Raw genomic sequence first — 20552 nt, forward strand, 5'->3', positions numbered from 1 at the left:
TTTTGAAGAAGTTGGTCAAGGAGGAGGAATGAGTGGTGTTGTATTTGACAGATGGGATTTACTGGTACCATGGGGCCCTGCACCCACCCCAGCTTGTGCTGGTGTGGGGTGGGAGCCCAAAGCACCCAGTGTGAGTGCACAGCAGGGGAGGGCTGGCACCTCGGAGCCTCACCTCCTCACTCCCGGGCTGTTTTACTTTCATCACTGTCCAAATCATCATCATCCTCTGTGTACAGTGCATCCACATCCTCCTCTTCCTCCTTCTCCTCCTCCTCTCGAGCCAGCAGCTTCTTGAAAACCTCAAACTCCTCTGGGGTAGAGTAGGCCAGGCTGGCCAGGAACTCTTCCTCCGGGAGCTGAAGGATGTCCTTCAGTTTTGGGTTAGTAATTTGGGTCTGTCCTTTGTGTGGGGTCTCGTAGAGCCCCCGGCGCTCCAGGAAGATGTGCCGATTCCGGAGCTCGGCAAAGGGCATTTGGAAGAGCCGAGCCTTCACCATCTCCTTCTGCTGGACCCCCATTCTGAAGTAGGCGTACTGCGGCGGAACGGGGGGTGTCAGGCACAGCCCTATTCGCGCAGCCGGTTCCGCCAGGAACGCGAGTCCCGCTCCTCACCTGGAACTGGTGGTGGAGGGTGCGCGGCTCCTCCAGCAGCACGGCGGGGCAGGTCCCCAGCACTTCCCGCAGCTGCTCCGCCGTGAAAAGGCAGCGCTCCCGCAGCAGCCGCACCGCCGCCTCCAGCCTCTTGCGGGGCACGTGGAAGAGCTGGGGACAGCGGCTCACGGCCCGCTGCAGCCGGCCTGCGGGCAGGAGGTCAGCGGGCGGCCCGGCGGCAGAGCCCCGCCGTCCCCCCCGCAGCCCCGCTCGCTGCCCTACCTCCGTCCAGCCCCAGGCGCCGCAGCTCCTCGGCGCGCTCCCGGAGCCGCTCCGCGGGCAGCCGCAGCAGCGCCGGGCTCCGCTCCAGCAGCGCCAGGGCGGCCTCGGCGCTCAGCCCGAGCAGCAGCAGCTGCGCCGCCGCCGCCTCCCGGTGCTCGGGGCCGAGCCGGGGCTGCAGCGCCAGGAGCCGCCGGGCCTGCTCCTGGCTGAAGCCCATGGCCCGCAGCGCCGCCAGCTCCCCGCAGCCGCGGCGAGCGCACGGCCCGGGGGCGGCGGGCAGCGCCCGGCCCGGCCGCAGCGCCCTCCCGGCACCGCGCAGCAGCAGCAGCAGCCCCGCCATGGCCGCGGGGAGGGGCCGCGCCTGCCCCGCTCCGCCCCGGAGCGGCCGCGACCCCGCCTGCGTCGCGCCGGGGCAGCGGGGGAAGGGAAGGGGCGGGGTGGGAGCCGGGCCCGGCACGGCCTCTGCGGACGCGCAGGGCTGCGGCGGAGGGGCAGGAACGGCTCGGGACCCCCAGCAGAGCGCCTTGTCCGCTCCGATGCCCGCAGAGCCGATCCCCGCCGGGGCGCGGTGCTGCAGAACGCTGGTGAGGGCACGTTGTTGGAGATAGCAGAGTCCAAAGCTGGATTCAAAGCTAATTACTAATTAAAGCCGAGTCCTGTTGCTTCTCTGCAGCGCTGCAGCAGCCGGCCAAAGTGTTGCCTTTTCCCAGCACTTCCTCCCAAGCAGCCTAGCCCCGGCTGGCCTGTACTCCAAAATGTTCCTGTTACCCATGTCTCGACCAAGTTCTTGTTACTGAATCTAGTTTTTCTTCCCAATATCTGTCTCATCAAAACCGAGGACTGTTTTCCTGAATATAGACCGGACTCTGATACTAAAGAGAAGGACACTACCAACCCACCCCTCCCACCCAAATCATGTGATTACCTGTCTGGTTTTGAGTCTCCTTTGTGCACACATATTCCAGAAAACCAACACGTTATTCATTTATTCATTCACTTTTCATAAAAATATAGAAACTACCTATAAAACGTAAAACCAGGCAATAAAAATATTTTCCAAGTTATGAGCAATTTAAACAACATTAAAATCTTCACGTCACATCTTTGATATATACCCTGGGCAAGAACAGTAATAAACTGAGTATATGTGGGTATCAGCAGGTAACCTTCCAATGGGACCCATCCTGCTGCAGAGATCAGTTTTCTAACTCTGAAGAAGCTGAAGAAGCCTTCAGAGCGAGGTGTTGGCTGGCTCAGCAGAGGCAAACACCTCTTGCCAGGTATAATCTGCCAGGTTCACAGGCTGGCGCAGCCAGGGATCCTCTGCCAGCCTGGCAAGGGTCGTGCGCTGCTCTGGAACGGGGTGCAGGAGCCCGGCCAGCAGATCCATGAGACCTGGGCAGAGACAGCACAGCATGGCTCAGGCTGGACTTCAGGCAGGTTGGGAACGAGAGATACAGTCTGTGTTCAAAGAATGACAAATCTCCCCCAAAAAAAGCTGCACTGAGCGGCTTTCCACATCGTCACAGAACACATTAGGGAGCAATTTTTCAGTCTTCCCCTTTATCTTGGGTGAAAAAGCACTGCTCATACCCAGGAGATCTGCTCCTTTTGAAAAGCAAATGGGAAGAGCTCACCTTCAGACACGGGGCGAGGAGGACTCAGGACAGCTGCCAAGGCCTCCTCCAGCTCACAGAAGGGATTCTCCCCAAGCACCAGGGTGTAAAGGGTGATGCCAAGCGACCACATCTCCAGCTCAGGGCCATGGTACCTGTGCAGAAATAAGCTTGCTTTAATTCAGATTGCAACTACAGAGCTGTATGCTAAAGAAAGTGAAAAGAAAAAAACAGCCTTGAAAGCCCTTGCTTCCAATTTTTATTTTAACATAGGAAGTTTGTGGGAATTCTAAGAAGGTTCTCATGTGTTTCAGGAGTCTGCATTATCCTTCTCCAGGACATAAAAGCCACCACAGAACAGCCAACCAGTTTCTGTTGATGAGTATGAGGTGTAACATGCACCCAGACTTCCACATACCTAAGCTGGTGACAAGAACTTACCCCTCCACCTTCTTCATCACCAGCCAAAACTGTCAGGTAAATATTTAACTGCAAGAGCAAACACATCCTCCGAGCCCTTTCAAAACGAAAGTTATTTGGTAAAAACTATTAACTATCTCAACTCCATCTGAGAAAACATGCCAGTTCCTTCACACAGTAAGAGGTGCAACTCCCAGGGCAGAGCTGCTTGCTTCACCTTTCATCTCATTCCCAGCAGGAATTTCCTCTCCTCCTTGCATTGCTTTTCCCCCCACTCCTTTAGGAGGAGGACCCATGGAAACAGCTGCGAAGCAGGAGCAAGATCCATCCAGACATGTGCATTTACAGCAGTGCCACCCCTGGGATGGGGAGGTTCATTGTGGAGCACCAGCCAGGTACAGAGCACTTGGAGAGGGAGAGAAGAGGGAAGAGAGCCAAGATTTAGGCAGCACATCCAAAATAGCAGCAAGAGAAGCTGCAAGGGAAGAATCCTTGAGTCCCAAAGAGTGCAAAAATCAGTGGGGAGATGAACAGGGATCAAACTGCAAAACTTCAAATAGAGGGAAGCACGTAGAAAAGAGAACAGAGAGGATGAGAGTGGGAGGATACAAAGCACAGACATGCAAGGAGAAGGTGCAATCAACAGCAATACCTGCTTATTCCACCTCTCTGAAAAAGCAGCTTTTGCTAGAGAGAGCCTGACAACAGTTTTAGAAACACCTTTGTACATATTGAAGCTTTTACAACTTGATTTCTGTCACTAGAGTGCCCTACGCAGTGATTTCTGCCACTGCAGTGCCTGAAATCTCGCTGCATTTCCTGTGGTTGGATGCTCTAGCAGCACTCCAATGGCACAGTAGCTTGGCTTCTGTTCCAGCCCTGCCCACAAGGGTTATTTTTGGTGTGATGGCACAAAAATGGCTTTTCAGAGAGTGACATACGGTTTGCCAGACAGCACTTCTGGTGAGCAGTATTCAATGGTCCCACAGAAGGTGTAAAATAATTTCCCAGGTTCCAGGTAGGCAGCCGAACCAAAATCCACTAATTTAATTGTGAAATCTTCAGCAATGACAATATTTTCATCCTTGATGTCTCTGTGAAGGATGTTCCTACAGTGGAGATACCCAACAGCTGATACAAGCTGGAAGAGACAGAAGGAACTAGGTATTACTACATAGAGTCCCTGAATAATTGATGCAGCATCACAGCTTTCGCAGAGCCACATTTTGGCTTGTTTTGACATTGCCTAAACAAGATATACATCCTAATTATGGAATCTGAAATGGCCTCAGGCCTGCCTGTCACCATTGCTGCAGTGCTCTTGGAAGAGACACTTTAAAGAGCCTTTGCTGCTTTCATCTCACAGATGTGCAGGAGGAGGGGATGCTGCAGTCAGGATGTGATTGAGAGCATTGGAGCTCGCTGCTACAATCCTGCAAGTTACTCTATTTTTATCCCAGCTTCATTTGGAGGGTCCTTTGGTTTCTCCAGAAGGATATCACTGTGTGCCTTCCATGCTGCAGGATGACAAAGCATTTGAGAGCCAAGTGTGGTATAAATAACATAGTCACTCCTAAACCCCATTCTTTTTCCTGCATGATTCATGCTTTAATGCCATAATTAAGGATAATATGAGAATGATATCACCTTGGAGATGATCCTGACTCCTACAATGTTTTTAACAAGAAAAGCAGATGGCTGAGGGAGAAAAGTTTCTATTTATAACACAAATCTGCCTCTGCAGAGAAGTGCTGTGCAGATCTGAGGGAACAATTCAGCCTTAGAAACCCCAGGCTGGATTAAGGAAAGGGCTGACCCATCACAAGGCTAAAGGGACACCTTTGGCTTCCATCTTCCATCAGCACCCCAGGTGAGGGCAGGGTGGGCACAGCAAGGGTGTGGGGGGGTTACCACACACACAGCAATTCCTGCATACCCTACAGCAAGAATTTACTCCAAAACTCGTGAGGGGAAATTACCTGGGGACTGCTGCTGTGGTTAATTCACTAAACAAAGGACAATTCAGCCCTCAGGCAAGCTCCTGGGAAACTACCCTGAGTTACTTTGCCTTATGCCACCTTAAAATCCAATGTAATTTCTTGATTTAAAGAGCAGAGCCCTTTACTCCTGTAACCAATCTAAACTAAGCACTGAAGTAAGTGAAAACGGGGCTTTTTGCAGGCTTGGGGCAGCTTCTGTGTGTTTTCCTCCTCCCTCAGAGGAAATGTGAGTGCTACATGGAGTGTCTGGGTGACAGGGACTGTGAGCTGTCTGAGGGGCCATGGCTCCACGGGAAACCCTCACAGGCAGGAAGGTCCTGGAAAGGCTTTTTTGTTGTTTCTAAGTAAACCTTAACAAGGTTTCTGCAGGCAGCATTTCAACCAGCCCTACAGAATGGTGGGGAAAGGTTCTGCAAGTATTGAGCACAGTTATCAGCCAGTATTAAGTGGAACAGAATCCTGGTTCTTACATTAACCAATTCTCACCTGCATGTAGCAATTCTGCTCTCACCTGTCTGAATATATAACTTGCTAATGGCTCATCCAAGTTGGGCTGATTATCAATAAATGTAAAGAGGTCCAGACCAGATCCATGCTTCTCCATCACCAGCTGGAAGAAGCAATCATTTTCAAATACATCCAGCACCTATAAATAAAAGACCTGTTTAATCATGTGCTTCATCCTCAAAAATTACCTTTGTTTTTTTTAAACAAAGACTGTTCTCCTCTTGGAGATTTAATTGGTGTATATTATAATCTTTAAAGTCTCATTTCACTGAGCACAAGTGTTTCTTGAAAAGAGTACAGCATTAAAACTGGGAGCATAATTAAATCTGAGAGGAATTCTCTTTCTGAAGCAAAAAAAAACCAACCAACCAACCAACAAAACACCAAGAACTCCAAAACCAAAACCAGCAACCTCAAAACAAAGAGTGTGAAACAAGATGTGTCCAGATTATTTACTGAACTGGTACATGTTCACATGTGACATCACACTTCCAAGATATGCATCTTATCTTGAAGTAGCTTTTTTTTTCTGTTAAGAATCCCATCTTCAGATCAGTTTGGGGTAAAAGTGTGGAAGCAAGCAACAATCTGCTGTGACACACCCTCCTAAACAAAGCAGGATGGACAGGTTCCTTTCTCTCCTGAAAGGACAGATTCAGTAGAGCACACTTCACTCCTGAAGAGGAACACCAGACACCCAGGATGCAAACAAACCACCTGGTGCAGTGCAAACTGCATCAATTCCCAGCCACTGTACCTTAATGATACTGGGGTGCTGCAGCTTCTGCAGGATTGCAATTTCCTGAGTGACCCTCCCCAGGTCAGGATCATCCACCCAGCAGTCCTCCAGTACCCTCTCCTTCCAGATGAACTTCACAATAACCTACACAGACAACAGCATTCAGCATCATCTGCCAAAGCATGGCTTGGAGTGTCAGCTAAGTTCATTTCCAGGAAGTCTGTTAGTGCCTCATATTACTAGAGGCATGGAAGTGACCCCATGTGATGTGAATAGCTTAAGGATATTTGGATGTGTTTAAATTAATTTAGTCCTAGAAGCCAAATGATGCACATAAATGGAATCTATTTATTGCTGCTCTGAATTCCAAAGGCTTTGGCAAGCCAGCTCTCTTATCAACCAGCTACAGCACATGGGTGCAGTGAAGGGAAAGGGCACTAAGCATCCATGCAAGAGAAACACCAGAACTTGCCCTCTGAGCACCCAAAACACTTCTCCTGAAAAAGATACTCCTGAAAAAGAATACTTCTCCTGAAAAAGACAAGGTGCCATCATCTGAACACATCTACTCCCCATTCTTGAGTCATGGCACAATACAGATTTTAGTAACAGAAGACTAAAACATATAATTCTGTTAAGATAACTGTCTACTTCTTTCAACAGGTTCAATTAGCTGCATTAATTAGTTGATTAACTCATTCTGCACCTGTTGTCTCAGGTAACATTTATACACATCAATGCAAATGTTGTGCTATCCTGTTTCCATTACAGATTTCTGTTTAAACGAAGCAAAACCCCAAATTACCAAAGAGAAGCTTTTGACAGTATAATGTTAACAGAAAACGAATGCTCTAACCTTTCATCCTGAATGAAATGCTCTAACCTTTCATCCTGAATGCTCAAGTTTTCATCCTGAATTATTATTGCAATAGAGCAACAAGAAATACTTCACCTCCTGCTGATCTTTCTTGCTCCTGGCACTCCAGACAAAGCCAAAAGAGCCTTTGCCAATAAGACTGAGAGTGCTGTAATTTTTTGCATATTCTCCCTCACATGCTCTTAATCCTTCAAGATCTTCAGCTCTTTGGGAATTGTTGAAAAGTGAAGCTGATCTGATGGCCTAAGTACAGATATATGGGTTACAATAACAGCAAAAAATGACTAGCCACAGAATCACATTTAGAAAAATAATAAATACTGAAAAGAACATCTGCATGAATAGATAAAATGAGGAATCTTTGGTACTGATAGCGATAACTACACTACATATATATATATATATATACACACACACATATATATACATGTTAATGAGTGTCCTGCAGTTTGGAACTGCACTGATCAGGCTGGAAAGGTAACTACACTGAGCCCCACACCACAAGTGTTACAAAATAGCAATTGAGATTTTGTTTTAGTATATTTTTAAAAAAAGTAGGGGAAAAAAAAAGAAACAGTAACATCCACCCCACCATCTCATGTCATTAATTTGAAAATCTTCTTGACTTTAGCTTCAGCTTAGCAGTCAAACAAAGAGAGAAATGCTCAATATTCAAAGGTAGGATTTCTTACTTCTCCAAGACTTTTAGTAGAAAGATCAGCAACAGACTGGGAAGAGTTTGCCAGGCTGGCAAGCAAATGCTGAGTCTTTGCTACAGCTTCTTTTTGGCTCTGTGAGATGTCTTTCACCACCCAGACACAGAAGAGCACAGTGGGATCCTGCAGCTCTGCACATTTCACCTCGAAGAGTATGCCTGGAGAAACAGGTGAGGAAATGAAAATTCTAGAATGTAACTTTAGTGTTGAACAAGACCACAGATGTTTTAGGACAAAATTCAGAGCTCTTGACAAAAAGTGCAGAATCTGGGGAACTGCTCAGTAAAGAATCATCAGAGGGGCTGACACCAGCACAGCTGTTCTAGAGGCACCTATCAGCCACCTCCAGCAGAGACCTGTCAGTGTCCAGTTGTGATTATTCATTTCACACTGTTATTCTAGGTTACATAAAAACTGGGATTTTATTCAACAAGCCACAGAATGAAGGAGTGAATGAAGCAAATTCCATTATACAATTTTAATGCAATTTACAGTTTTACTGGAGTAAAACAGGAGTTTGTGTTTTCTGTTCAGAAAAAGTTGTCAGGTTCACACTTTTTAACTGTGTTTTGAGAGTATTTGTGACTTTTCAGTAGGGATTAATTTCTTACCAACTTTGTATTTTATACCACCTCCTTTTCTGATACCCTCTGGGTAGACTTAAACACCATTTTTTTTCTTCTAGATGCTTCTTCCTTCCTCTCCACTGTGACTTTCTAATCAGAACTGTCTGCATTCTGCAAAACTGTGGTTGAAAAGGAGCACCCCAATAAGAGTTTGGGAAGGGGACAAGGTTTCACTTACTGAATTGTGAACCATCTCTGTGACAGCAATTCCCAATGTAGCTGCCTTCCAGAATCTTCCAGGCCAAAGGAGCTGCTGGATTTAGCCTGCCTTCTTGTTTCACTGGGGTTGATGTTACTTTGATCTCCATATTTTGCTGCCTGAGGAACTGACAGTGTTCTTCAGGCCTACCTTTGCTTTGCAGGGGATTTCTGTTGGAGCTGTCCCCCACAGTTTCTGCAAGGGTTTCAGGTTTCTCAGGAAATTCTTTGGAGCATTCCTCAGAGTTTTGTAAATGCCTTCTGGAGGCCAGCCATCCACAGTCAGCTTCTGTGGCAGCACCACTCAGCAGCTGCTTTCCCTGATGAGTGGAAAAGGCACAGTTGGTCCCAATTAGCACATTGGAGTCCTCTGCATCCGAGCAGCATCCTCCTACAAGAGCTGCAGTAACACCTAAAGAACTGTCTGAGTTCCCCTTGACACCAGCACTCTGCCCCAGTACCTCAAGAGCAGAGCAAATACAGTTCAGTTCAGATTCTTTCACATTTTCAGAGGTTGTGGCAGCTCCTGGTGCAGAAGCACTGCAGCCTGGTTTATTTCCTGAGCAAACATCACAGCCAGTTTTTCTTTCACAGGCAAAGAAGGTAGAAGGATCATTCAGCAGGCAGTTGTCAACAGCAATATGCTCCAGGCTGGAATGTTTTGCATCACACATCGAGTTTGTTTTTGACACCTGCCCTGGAACCATGTGGCTTTTCAAGTCTTGTCTGCAGTTCAGAGCTGTCCCAGGCCATGGCTCATCCACTGTTGGGGTTCCAGGTGAGTTCCAGGTGGCTTCAGAAGGCAGCTTCACTGGGTCACAGGCTGCTTTTAGCTTCTCCTCTGGTCTGGAAAACAGGCAAGAGTTACTGCAGGACATCCTGCACTATGACAGCTTCTCTCTGCAGTCTCCAAGTTCTGACCTAAATCCCACTGTTGTGATCAGGTGATGTGTGAGGGAGGCTTGCAGAGAGCATCTTTTGAGAATTATTTGATCCTGAAGTTTTCACTGTTCTGTACTGTGCCACTGCTCTGATTGTGTCAAGCCAGCTTTTGGGATAAGGCTGAGAGCCCATCTGTAGCAAGGCTGTCCTCAGTGCAAAGACTCAAAGTTATCAGCAACATCATGATTACAAAATAAGAAAACTGTCCTACTGTATAATACCCATTTAAATATGGTCACTATTTAAAACCTGGACCAATTGTTTTATTTCAAGTTTAAAAGCAAGAGGCAGAAAGCTGTTTGCACAGGCATCCAAAATCCTGACAAATTTACCACACAAGAGCAGGTACACTCAAATGGCACTCTTTCCCTATGAATAATTTCCTTCTCTAGCTTAATTTCTAAATATAAATCATAAACAATTTACCACCACAAAAAAAAAAAAAAAAACCCTAATACACATGGCAGGTGTTTTGCCAGTTGATGGGGGTGATGGAATGGGCACTGACACCAATGGAAAGAATTGTCTTATTTTACTATTAATATTGAGGCAACACAGAAGAAAAAAGATCCATTTGATAAAACAATAAGGTTATTACCCACTCAGCTTTAGCAACAAGCAAAAATAAGCAAGGTGATGCATCTAATCATTACTACAGGAGAAAGAAAAGTGATTGAGAAAGATCCATCAGCAATTGCCTAAATACTTTACCATCATCCAGAGTCTGCAATTGCTGGGGAGCACCTTTTTTCAGTGAGGATCTGGAGAACCCTTCCCAGCAATTGGGAAAATCCCAAGCATTGCATCCACTTGTAGGTGAGGTCTCCAAGTTTGCCCAAAAAAGGGGTCCAGCTTTATAGGCCCAAATCAAACAGTCCAAATGACTTTTTGTGCAGAAAACATCTGGTTCTGATGGCCCACTTCCCAACCAGCCAGGGCCAGGGCTGAGAGGATTTTGCCTAAAATATTCTACTAACAAGCCTCCAGGGATATCTGTTGGGACAATTTCTTAATATACCTTACACAAGGTTATACAAATGTCTCTACAACAGCAGGTCTGGCATTAAGAACAACTAATATAAATGTTTTGATGGTCTATTTTTAACTAAAGAACCTTGATGGTACTAATAACATCATGCTCAAGATTCAGCTTGTAAGTCAAGATGCTCAGGCCTCAGCAGGATGCTTCCAGTTCTGAAAACAGAAATTCCCTTGTCTGTCCAACAGGAGATGGATGTCTCCATCCACCAGGGTTTGGAGATGTGCTTTGACAGAAACCCAAGCCCTGAAAAAACAGCTATTGCCCAGCTACCTGTAATATTTTAGACTAAATCAATTAGTTTTATGTTAGGCCATTAATAATGGAACTGTTTAGGAAGCATGCAGAATATCTACATCAGGTCACTTGTGTGATGAATTTTTAAATGACCACATTTCAAACCTTTTTATCCACCTAAAGTGTTTGCTTAATATACTCATTGATTTCCAGAATTATACCATGTTCAAAAGTCTCTAACAGGCAAAATACAAAAGCTTAACACAGCTTTATAGAGTTCATATAAATACATGAGAAATAAATAAATGCAGAACTGTACCTTGAATAATCCATCCATGGCACAAGATATTTTGCAAACATTTCCATTAGTAAAAAAGCAGCATAGAAAAACAACGAAGCAGAACACTTACAGTCTTTACTTACAAGTATGATATGAGAGACATCAAACACAAAAAAATAACACTATCAGCCACTTTAAAAAGCAGCAAGATCTGTGCTGTAATGGTCTATACCTTAAAATGGATAGTAAATATTTACTGTGGTGGAGAAAACCACAACTGTAGCAGAGTTGCAGCTAGAATTGTTAATGTGGAAGGCTTAAAATTTGACTTAAGGTAGGCCATGAGCATCACATATGTACTTCTACAGAATTTATAACATTGAAACAGGAAAAAGATCTGGAAATGTACAAGAAAAAAATGGCTGGACTTCAGGAACACAGTACCCTGTTTTAATGGATGACCTGACAGTTATGCCAAGCACCAGAAGGAATAACACTTAGAATTCCCTCCAGGTAACCTGACTTCAGTGCAACACCAGCTGGAAGGAGATAAACATCCACTATGCATGATTAGTGAGCCTAATTAACTTCGTCTGGATGAAACATTTGGTCCCCTTTAGAGCTGCAATTTCTGTAACTTTACAATGGTAGCTTGTGCAGATAAAAATAAAAATCTAAGGCAGGGACAGCTCAGCCTGTCTTGCAAACAGCACTCAGATTCCAAAGACAGCAAAGCATGGAAGGCTCTTGCTACACCTTCCCACAGACACCAAACAGGTGAAAAAATCAGTTTTTGCTGGTGATTGCCATCACAGCTCTTCATTTTCCCAAGTGAATATGCAGTCTGTGAAATGCCTACCTATTATTGGGGGTGGATGCTGCTTCAGGAGGTGAGGGAGGAGAAGAGAAACTGGTCCCATTCTTTTGTTTATTCTCATCATGTATTAATTTGTCATCTTTGTGTTGTTGCTCCAATTTCTGCTCTTCATCTCTTGACAGAAGGTGTGCTAAAGATGCAGCCAAGAAGCTGCTCTCTGTACCAAACAGGAAACAAAACCACACCAATTTAAACTTTTATATTTAGGCTTCAGAGGCTACAGATTAAAAATAAACTTGGAGCTGCCTTGGTTTGTCTTTTTCCTAAGGAATTGAGTATAAAAGGCTTGATTGAGGCAAACCAGTCAAAATACAAGCATTCCACTCTACTTTGAGAAATCACCACATGCATCTCCATGTTTTAGGGCTGCCAAAATTTGCTTTTCTAGCAAAGCTCTTGGGCAGATATTGGTATCACACATTAGCTACCTGAATTGAATTCAGAGGGCTAAAAAATGCCAATAATGTAAAGAGACTGAAATTAAAATGATCATACAGCAGCAGCATTAAAAAAAAAAAAAAAAAGCTCAAACCACACATACACAGCCCATTCCAAACCCATATAATGGAAAGGTTTGGACTGGATTTATGTAACTCACTGAAGCTGTAAGATAAAAAAGAGTCTAAACATGTTTGGAAGAAGAGGAGATGAAGTTCTTTCCTTCCTCAGTGATAACAGGTCAGAAGAAAAACATGAGTCTGGGAGATGAAGTAAACCAAGTATTATTGCTGCAGAAGAAGGTAATGAGTGAACAAATCTAGATTTGAATCTAGAACAATGTTTAATTAGTAACAGCTGAGTGCCAACAATGCTTCCTCACTGAAGAACCAAACTACTCCTAGATTAGGGGCATCATTTCATCCAAGAACCACCTAAGAAATTGTGCACTGTCCACTAACTCTTCTTTGTTCCAGTGGGTGCATGGGTTTCAGCACAGACCTGCATTTCTAAGCAAAGAGAAAAAAAAATAGGGGGAAAAAAAGGAGGCAAAACCAGCCTAAAATGTGATGTGGATGGAAGCATGAACTTGCTGGTGTTCTCTGCATTGGGCAGAGCAGGCTGGAAAAGACAGATAAGGAAACATGAGGCTTCTTTGCTTCTCTTTATTCATGCTGTGTTCAGAGAAGTAACATTTTGGTAAATTCTGATGCAAACTGCATCAGAGGAATAAGTGATGCCTCCCTGATTGAAACACAGCAACCATAACATTGACTATTAGCCAGCAGCACAAGCCAATTCAGAATATTAGATTTTTCCCTTAAAATATTAATCCCAAGTAGCTACAGCTCTGCTGCAATACAGTCACAAAAGCTATATTTCACACATTTTAAAATACCACAGGGTCCTAGCAGGGAAGGGAGGGAAGGGAAGTGCTTGTTAAGTACAAAGCATTCTCTATTTTCACTGTAATTTCCAAATTGGATATTCAGTTTTATCTTCTTGGCAACAAAGAGAGAAGCTCAATCTTAGGTGAACAATTCTCTTTACCTGAGGTTATAGTGGAAACCTGATTTAAAAACTTCATGGAGGGGCATTGCTTTTATGAAGAATGTTCTCTTTTTTGTGGGTGAACCTCTTGTCTCTGCTGTTTCCCCTTGGTTACAGCAGCCAGAGCCAGCTGTATGGCAGGCACTGACACTTTCCAAAAGGCACTCACCTTCTGTCCCTGTGGGGTCATCCAGAGGAGGTAAAGGCAAAGAACAGCCACTGCATCTTTTCATGTTGTTATAGAAACCAGGGATCAGGAATGTAATGTTCTAAAACAAATAACAAAAACTTACAAAGCTAAGCCAGCTCTCACAGGATGGGGGCAAATGCTGACAATCCCTGTCTGTGAGCCTGATTCTCATGGAGAGCCAGGAAAAAGTGATCCACATGACCAGTGGAAAACACAGAACTGTGCAGCTTGCTTTGGGCCACTTGAAATCCATAGCAGCTCCTCAGCACTGCAAGTCTCAGCAATTCCAGCATGGGAATTTGCATCCCACACCTCACTCAATAAACACGTGGAACACAGGGGTTTTGGGATGGCAAGGAGTGTAAAACAGCTTCACAATTCCAGTGGGTATGCTGCCACATGTATCAGTCTTCTGGGAGGATATGAACTTATCTTACCTTTCCCAACAGCTCTTTCTTCTCATAGCCAAAGAGCATTAGAGCAAAACTGTCCGTGATGCCACAGATGATTCCATCTGACTGGACAGTGATCAGGCCACTGATGGTGGAGAAAACCACAACTGTAGCAGAGTACTGATAGCCTGGGAGAGAGCCTTCTGCCTGTGGAATCTCATCTTTCTGCACTGCTTGCTCCTGCTCCACATGGCTGACTTCCAGCTTTAAACTGAGAGGAAACATGGTGCCCTCTCTGCATCGGCCTGCAGCTCGCTGGATCCTGAGGGACTGATCAAAGCAAAAAATCCCAAGCAAACAAAAGTCAAACAGAAAACCTCCAACTGAACAAATGTTTTGGGTTTATTGCGTTGTTCGTATAAAATGACACGGGCATTCTCAGGAAAAAGGAGCAGGAAAAGAAAAGGAACCAATCTTGTGAGTATCAAAATGAACAACATCTGGATTTTTAAGGGTTTGCAATCCAGTGTTGAAATACTGAATAAATATCCTGAAGATGAAGACCAGTCTATGCTGCAGCTTTTCAACAAATTATACATTCATAAGAAGGCCTCCTTCAGCTCCCTACCTGCCCATTTTCATGGCATTTGCAAGACCTGGCTATTCTTTCACTCCTCAGACAGACATGATTGAAATGGGCTAAAGAATTAAAAGGAATCTTAAAAAGCTTACAGAGAGAGCATGGTGTCTTACAAAGCTAGGACTGGAGAAAACTGTCTTTGACCAGGGCAGATTCCAGTGAGAGGTCAGGGCATGGTCTCATCCCAGGTTAGGAACTCTTCAGACAGCAGCTCCACAAAAAGGCAGCCCACCCTTTCCCAGGGGAATCAGGTTTCTCTGGAAAGGCTTTCTTCTGTTATGTAAGGAGGGAAAGCAGCATGCACTCCAAATGGGAAGGCTGTGGAAGAATGAGGCTGGTGCTTGTACTATACCTTTGGGATTTTTTTGCCTAGAGGAGGGATCTGCACAGAAGGAATCAGGTCCTTTATGTGGAGTCCAACTACTGCTTCCAATGTTGGGTAGCCATGGAGATGAGCGTAAAGGAGATCACAGGATGTAATCTTTCCCTGGGGAGGAAAATTTACAGGATTGTTAAAATTTTAACATTTCAGCCACAGTCCACTCAATGCTTTGACAATGGTTTCTGCAGTTACCTAAGCAGTGGCAGGAAATTTCATCCTGCTGTCCTTTGGTGGACACAACTCACTCAGTAAAAGCAGACCCAGCATAAAAAATATTCCCATATCACTGTGCAGGGAGCCTGCCCTTTGCCCAGGAGAGAGGCAGAGGTGTCCAGTGCTCCTCACAGAACTTTCCTCAGCCAGATGATCCCTTCACAAGGACATCCATACCCCAAAGTATCAACCCCCTGCCAAACCAACACTGCTCAAGGATAAGAGGTCCCCTGAGGAGAGAGAGTGCATTTCTGTGTGGGTTATCAAACACATCAGGGTGAGCCTCACCAGAGATCCATGCACAGCCCCTGCATGCACAGCCCCCCTGCATGCACAGCCCCCCCTGCATGCACAGCCCTGCTTTCAGGCCCTGCCATGGACACACTCCAAGTTCCCAAACAGCAACCTGTGCCTGCTGCCTTTCAGACACCTTCCTCTCCCACACAAACTCTCACAAATTGCAGTCTGCTTTGGTTGTTAGGAAAACACTTACCTCAGCTGTGAAGGAAACACGAGCTGAAAGTCTCTCCACTGGTTCCAGCACAACCACACAACGCTGGCTGTCCTTGCTTCTTATTTGCCTCAGCCAGACTGAGACAGGGATCTTCTCACTGAGGTGGCCAAGAACATCCACCTTCCCACCAGATTCAGAAATGGAGACATGACTTACTAAGACTGTGGTCACTTAGAACAAATTTCAAACAGGAGTAAGAAACTGAGCCAAGGTACCTCCCTGTCATTATAAGAAAAACACCATTTCTTGGCTACTTACTAGTATTTTATGGGAACAAACATTTTAATACAGAGATTTTTATACAGTTTTAATACAGATATTAAAATGTCTGAAAATAAGACACAAAATGTTGCTACTTTTGTATCATCTCTCCTCACCTCAGGAAGTCTAAAGGCATAAAGACTTCAGAATAATAAATGTACCACTCTGACACCTTGCATTCAGTGTGAAGTGCCTCTCAGAGATGTCCTATTTAAGGGATGTCCCATGGTGCTAATGAACACTCCCCATTAGTCCTTACTTTCAGCTGCAAAAACAGCAGTTTAATTTCTTTTGGGATGAAATTCTTCTAGATCAGAAATTGTTTATTTATCTCATAGCCTGCAAGGTTCATCCCAAACCTTTTATGATTTTTATATTGTCTTGACAGAATGGGTTTATGACTTACACACTGAATCCTATAAAGTATTTGGAACAGCTTAGATTAAGTGCCTCTGTGAGACATTTAATTTTAATTCTCACTGAATCAAACTTAGATCTTTGCCCCCACACCATATCCATCTGAGGATTCAGGAAGATAAGGCTCTGAGATACCAACAATTTCAGCTCAAAAATAACACACCAGAAAGGATATGAGCTCATTTTCCAAGGACTCTCTAGTGACAACTCACAACAGCAGCAAAAGAAAATAATATGGAGATTTTCTCATGCAGCTCTCTTATAAATAACCCCATTCTAGGCAAAATATCAATTCCACTCTTTTGCACTAACTATGCTGTTTTGATGCAGACATTTCACAGTATTTCAATGGCTTCAACCTTTATAATATGCACAATCTAAAGTAAGATAATTTAAAATATATTTTTAAGGACCAGACAATTGGGACATTTTCCACAATAGACTTTTTCCTTGTTAAGCAATTTTTTAAAAATCTAATGTCTTTTAAGTTCTGTTTTGATCATGTCAAAGTGACTCCATGTGTTGACAGCTGCAAGGTTCTCATGGGTGTCCCTTAAATCATCTTTTGCCCTTTGAATTCCCACACCTGCAAACTTTTAAACCAAACACTCCTGCAAATGACACAATTGCCAAATGACCATGGAGTTAAATAGATCAGGAAATTACATAGAAAATGTAAAAAAAAAAAAAAAAACAAACCCAAACCAAAGCCTACAAAACCACTGCATGTGGTGGAGAATATTTCCTTGAACATTTCACATACCACAGCTCCTGAAACCACTGATGAACATTCAGAAGTTTCTAGGTACTCCTCACCCACTGCTTCCCAAGCCTCTTGGCCAGATTTGGATATCAAGTGGGACAGCTTTTGACCAATGAGTTCCTGGCTACTGCACCCAAGCAACTTGCAAGCTTGGTCATTGGCCACTAAGATCTAGAAAAGAACAGAAAAAAACCAAACCTAAACAAAGAATAAATTTTTTTAAGAGCTCATCATCTCCTCAGGTTGTTGCTTTAATGTCTTATAATATCCCTTTCTTTTGGAAATAAAATGGTTCATTACAATTCTGAGTTCATTACAGATTCTTATTCTAGGACATCCCTTGCCCACACATCTTTTTGGTTAAGAGGTTTTGAGCCATTGCTTTCCTTTTAGGTTTCCTGCTTTCTTTTAACTGTAAACAATGACATCCATGGAGGCAAAACTACAAAGCTGCATTTGCAAGCAAAGCCCAGGCAGGCCACAAAATTGCATCCAAGCTCAGAGGTGTGCAGTGATCACACCACTCACTGGCACACTGGAGCCTGTGCAATGGAGCAAGTTGGGATTCAGTGTTCCCAAAGTGGGCAAACCCAAAGTGTCAGTTCAAGCTAAAACATGGCACAGCTCCTTAAAGGTGTCAGGACCCAATTTTAGATTCCTCTCAGGACAGAAACAGAGAAATTCTTTCCCTCCCAATGCAAATGAAACGTTTACTGGGGCAGATAAAGGAATCTTGTGCCACCACAAACACATTTCAGGGTTGGTACTTTACAGAGAGAAGGCTTGAAGCACATTCTGCTCTTCCTTTCTTCCCTCATGTCACTCCACAGCTGCATTCTTATAGAACCATTGAATCACAGAATGGTTTGGGTAGGACAGGACCTCAAAGACCATCCACTTCCACCCCTCTGCTATGGGCAGGGACACCTTCCACCAGCCCAGGTTGCTCCAAGCCTTATCCAACCTGGCCTAGAACATTTCCAGGAATGGGGAGTCCACAACTCCCTGGCCTGTTTGAGAAAAGACTCAATAAATCCTTGCTTCTGCTTTTAATCTCTGTATTTTGCTATCTACAACCTGCATGGAAACAAACTCATCAGCCTTTAGAAGACTACTGAGCTGGAGCACACTACAAACTGCCTTCATGACACTGATTTCCTGCAGACACACAAGAGAAAACCAGACATTTCAGCCTGCTCTCACACAGCCTGGAGCAGTTCTGGGCAGCTTAGTGCTGCAGGTTGTGCTGCAGGTACCTCTGTTGTGCTGGCATCCACGGTGAAGATGGCTTGGTTTGGGTGGCGTGCAGCAGCTGGGAGGTGCTGGCTGGATTCCTCCCCAGCTGGGCTGTGCAAAAAGGAGCAAGAACTTCCAGTGGAAGCAGAGAAAGAGGCAGAATCCCACCGAGCCCACGAGTTACCAGTTTTGCTGGTACAAATGTTACGAGCTGTCAGAGAAGACAAACAGTAAGAGCTCCACTTCTCCCCTGTGAAAACATAAAGGTCAGCAGTGTTGCTGTAACAGGAGTGTCAGAGGAATGAATTAAAGAAAAAAAAAAAAGCCGGCAGCTGAAGCAACTGTCAAGTAATCCCAAAATACATGCTTCTAGATTTTTAAAGAAAATCAAAACAGTGAAACCAAAGAAAACAGAAAGTGTTCTAATAAATTTATCTTTTTGAATCTGGAACACAAACTTGGTCCATACCACTTGCCAACATTCATAAGTTTTAACCAGACTTGTTAACTTTTATTTTTTACTTAGCATTTTTTTAAATGTTTTGAAATATCTCTAATTAAAAAGGAAACAGTCATTAAATAATTGCAGCAAGTGCTCAAACCCTTATTAAAAACTGCATTAGTTGGAAACCACTTAATTAACTGTTCACAGTATGTGACATTGAAATACCTGTGTCCACACCACTGTTCTAGGCTACAAAGTGCCAAGTGATTGCACAACAATTTTCAAAGGTTCTGGGAGCACCTATCCAGTAATGTTTTCCCTATGAGCTCTCCCAGCCTGCAGCAATCCACGGCTCAGGCTCTCACTGAACAAGTGCATCACGGCAGATACATATTGCTGCTATCTCTAGGTTTGAGGAAGGGGAAGACCTGAAACTGCCCAAAAGCTTCAAGGGAACTCAGAGTGCTCACCAGGCAGTGATGCTCCAAGCTGACAGAGCCCTGAGAGACGACTTCTCCTGCTTCTGCCGCCCCAGGGGAAGGATCTGCTTAGCATATCGGAGCCATTCAGGTGGGTAAGGACCGAGCCTGCTGATGAAGACAGTAGGGCCCCTTCAGAGGGGCTGTAAGCCATGATCACACTGGTCACCAGCCACGCCTAGGGAGCCACCATCTGCAAGAGAATCAAAGGACACGGAGTGAGGCCCGCAGCAGGGCCCGAGGCTGGCTGGTGACAATGCCTTCCGACCCAGCCACAAGCTGCAAGCGACAGCAAAACGCTCATTCCTGAGCGTCCTGCTCTGTGCTCGGGCTGGGTGGTTATCACAGAGCTGACTGCTGACTCGCCATCCCGCCCGGGCGAGGGCTCCATCCCTCTGGACTACCCACGGAAAAGCTGGATTCCGCGATCCTCCTGGGATCCAACCCAGACACCTCTGCAGGACACAGTGACCGACAGGATCCACCACCACATTTCCTTCTGTCGGAGCTGCTCAGCACCCTCCCCTCTTTCTGCTGGCTTTGACACCAAAACCTTTGAGAAATTTGGAAAGTCACTCGCAGTTTTGAATCGACAAGTGCAGCGCAGCCTCCCTCCCACCCGGGGAGCCGGCCGGGCCCGCGGCACGGGGACGGGACAGGACAGGACGGGACAGGACGGGACGAGACAGGACAAGACAGGAGGGGACAGGACCGGTCGGGTCGGGACGCTCCGGTGACGGCCGCGGCTCCTCAGGGCGGCCGCCACAGGCGGAGGGCAGGCGGGCGGGACTGAGCAGCACGGCACCAATGAGCACAGGCGCTGCGAGAGCGGCACGGAGAGGAGCAAATGGGACACGAGCGCGGGAGGAGGCAAAACAGCTCGCGGGCCCGGGTGCCCGTTGGTCCCGCCGGCCTCCCTTCCCCTTTCCCGCCGCCGCCACACGCGGTGCCCGCGCTCCGCGAGGCAGCGCGGCCGACCTGCTCCGGGGGCGGGTGGCAGGCCCTTCGGCAGGGCGGTAGCTGCTCCTCCCAAGGGTTTGTAGGCGGGAGGACGAGGCCGAGAGCAGCGCGTAACGCGACCGGCTCCAGGCGCCGGCGGAGGGGAGCAGGTCCTGGCCGCCTCCCACCCCTCCTGCAGAGAACTACAACTCCCAGAAGGCAGCGCTGGGATGTGGGCGGGGCTCT

At 45.8% G+C, this 20552-nt stretch overlaps 2 protein-coding genes across 4 annotated transcripts; both read right to left on the reverse strand.

The window, feature by feature from the left end:
* Window positions 1–41: 41 nt before the first annotated feature.
* Window positions 42–1219, reverse strand: MTERF4 (mitochondrial transcription termination factor 4). Its single transcript, XM_041486957.1, has 3 exons — window positions 874–1219; window positions 613–797; window positions 42–533 (listed from the first exon to the last, which is right to left on the reverse strand). The coding sequence occupies exons 1-3, from the start codon at window positions 1211–1213 to the stop codon at window positions 177–179; spliced, it is 882 nt and encodes a 293-aa protein (XP_041342891.1). The 5' UTR covers window positions 1214–1219; the 3' UTR covers window positions 42–176.
* Window positions 1220–1843: 624 nt separating this feature from the next.
* On the reverse strand, window positions 1844–20013 carry PASK (PAS domain containing serine/threonine kinase). Of its 3 annotated transcripts, none has more exons than XM_041486895.1 (17): window positions 19776–20012; window positions 19359–19560; window positions 18464–18693; window positions 17208–17378; window positions 15746–15886; window positions 15010–15144; window positions 14063–14347; window positions 13605–13704; window positions 11930–12104; window positions 8553–9418; window positions 7725–7906; window positions 7108–7275; window positions 6174–6299; window positions 5421–5555; window positions 3851–4050; window positions 2511–2644; window positions 1844–2268 (listed from the first exon to the last, which is right to left on the reverse strand). In XM_041486895.1, exons 2-17 carry the CDS (start codon window positions 19519–19521, stop codon window positions 2105–2107), a joined length of 3375 nt encoding a protein of 1124 aa, XP_041342829.1. In that variant the 5' UTR covers window positions 19522–19560; window positions 19776–20012; the 3' UTR covers window positions 1844–2104. The 3 variants fall into 3 exon arrangements, with proteins under 3 accessions (XP_041342829.1, XP_041342831.1, XP_041342830.1); XM_041486897.1 differs by having other exon boundaries at window positions 8553–8892; window positions 9034–9418; window positions 19359–20011; XM_041486896.1 differs by having other exon boundaries at window positions 18464–18654; window positions 19359–20013.
* Window positions 20014–20552: the final 539 nt, after the last annotated feature.

This window comes from Pyrgilauda ruficollis, unplaced genomic scaffold (assembly GCF_017590135.1).
Source record: "Pyrgilauda ruficollis isolate IOZ18807 unplaced genomic scaffold, ASM1759013v1 scaffold79, whole genome shotgun sequence".
Classification (NCBI taxonomy): Eukaryota; Metazoa; Chordata; class Aves; order Passeriformes; family Passeridae; genus Pyrgilauda; species Pyrgilauda ruficollis.

Excerpts from the sequence above, each read along its gene's own strand:
- MTERF4 (XM_041486957.1), bottom strand. The coding sequence starts at position 1,213 with ATGGCGGGGCTGCTGCTGCTGCTGCGCGGTGCCGGGAGGGCGCTGCGG. Across the intron at positions 798-873 it reads GCGCCTGGGGCTGGACGGAG|GCCGGCTGCAGCGGGCCGTG; the intron begins GTAGGGCAGCGA and ends TCCTGCCCGCAG. Across the intron at positions 534-612 it reads CCCTCCACCACCAGTTCCAG|TACGCCTACTTCAGAATGGG; the intron begins GTGAGGAGCGGG and ends GTTCCGCCGCAG.
- PASK (XM_041486895.1), bottom strand. The coding sequence starts at position 19,521 with ATGGCTTACAGCCCCTCTGAAGGGGCCCTACTGTCTTCATCAGCAGGC. Across the intron at positions 15,887-17,207 it reads CAGTGGTTTCAGGAGCTGTG|GTGGATGTTCTTGGCCACCT; the intron begins GTATGTGAAATG and ends TCTGGTGGGAAG. Across the intron at positions 4,051-5,420 it reads CAAGTTATATATTCAGACAG|CTTGTATCAGCTGTTGGGTA; the intron begins GTGAGAGCAGAA and ends TGTCTCTTCCAG.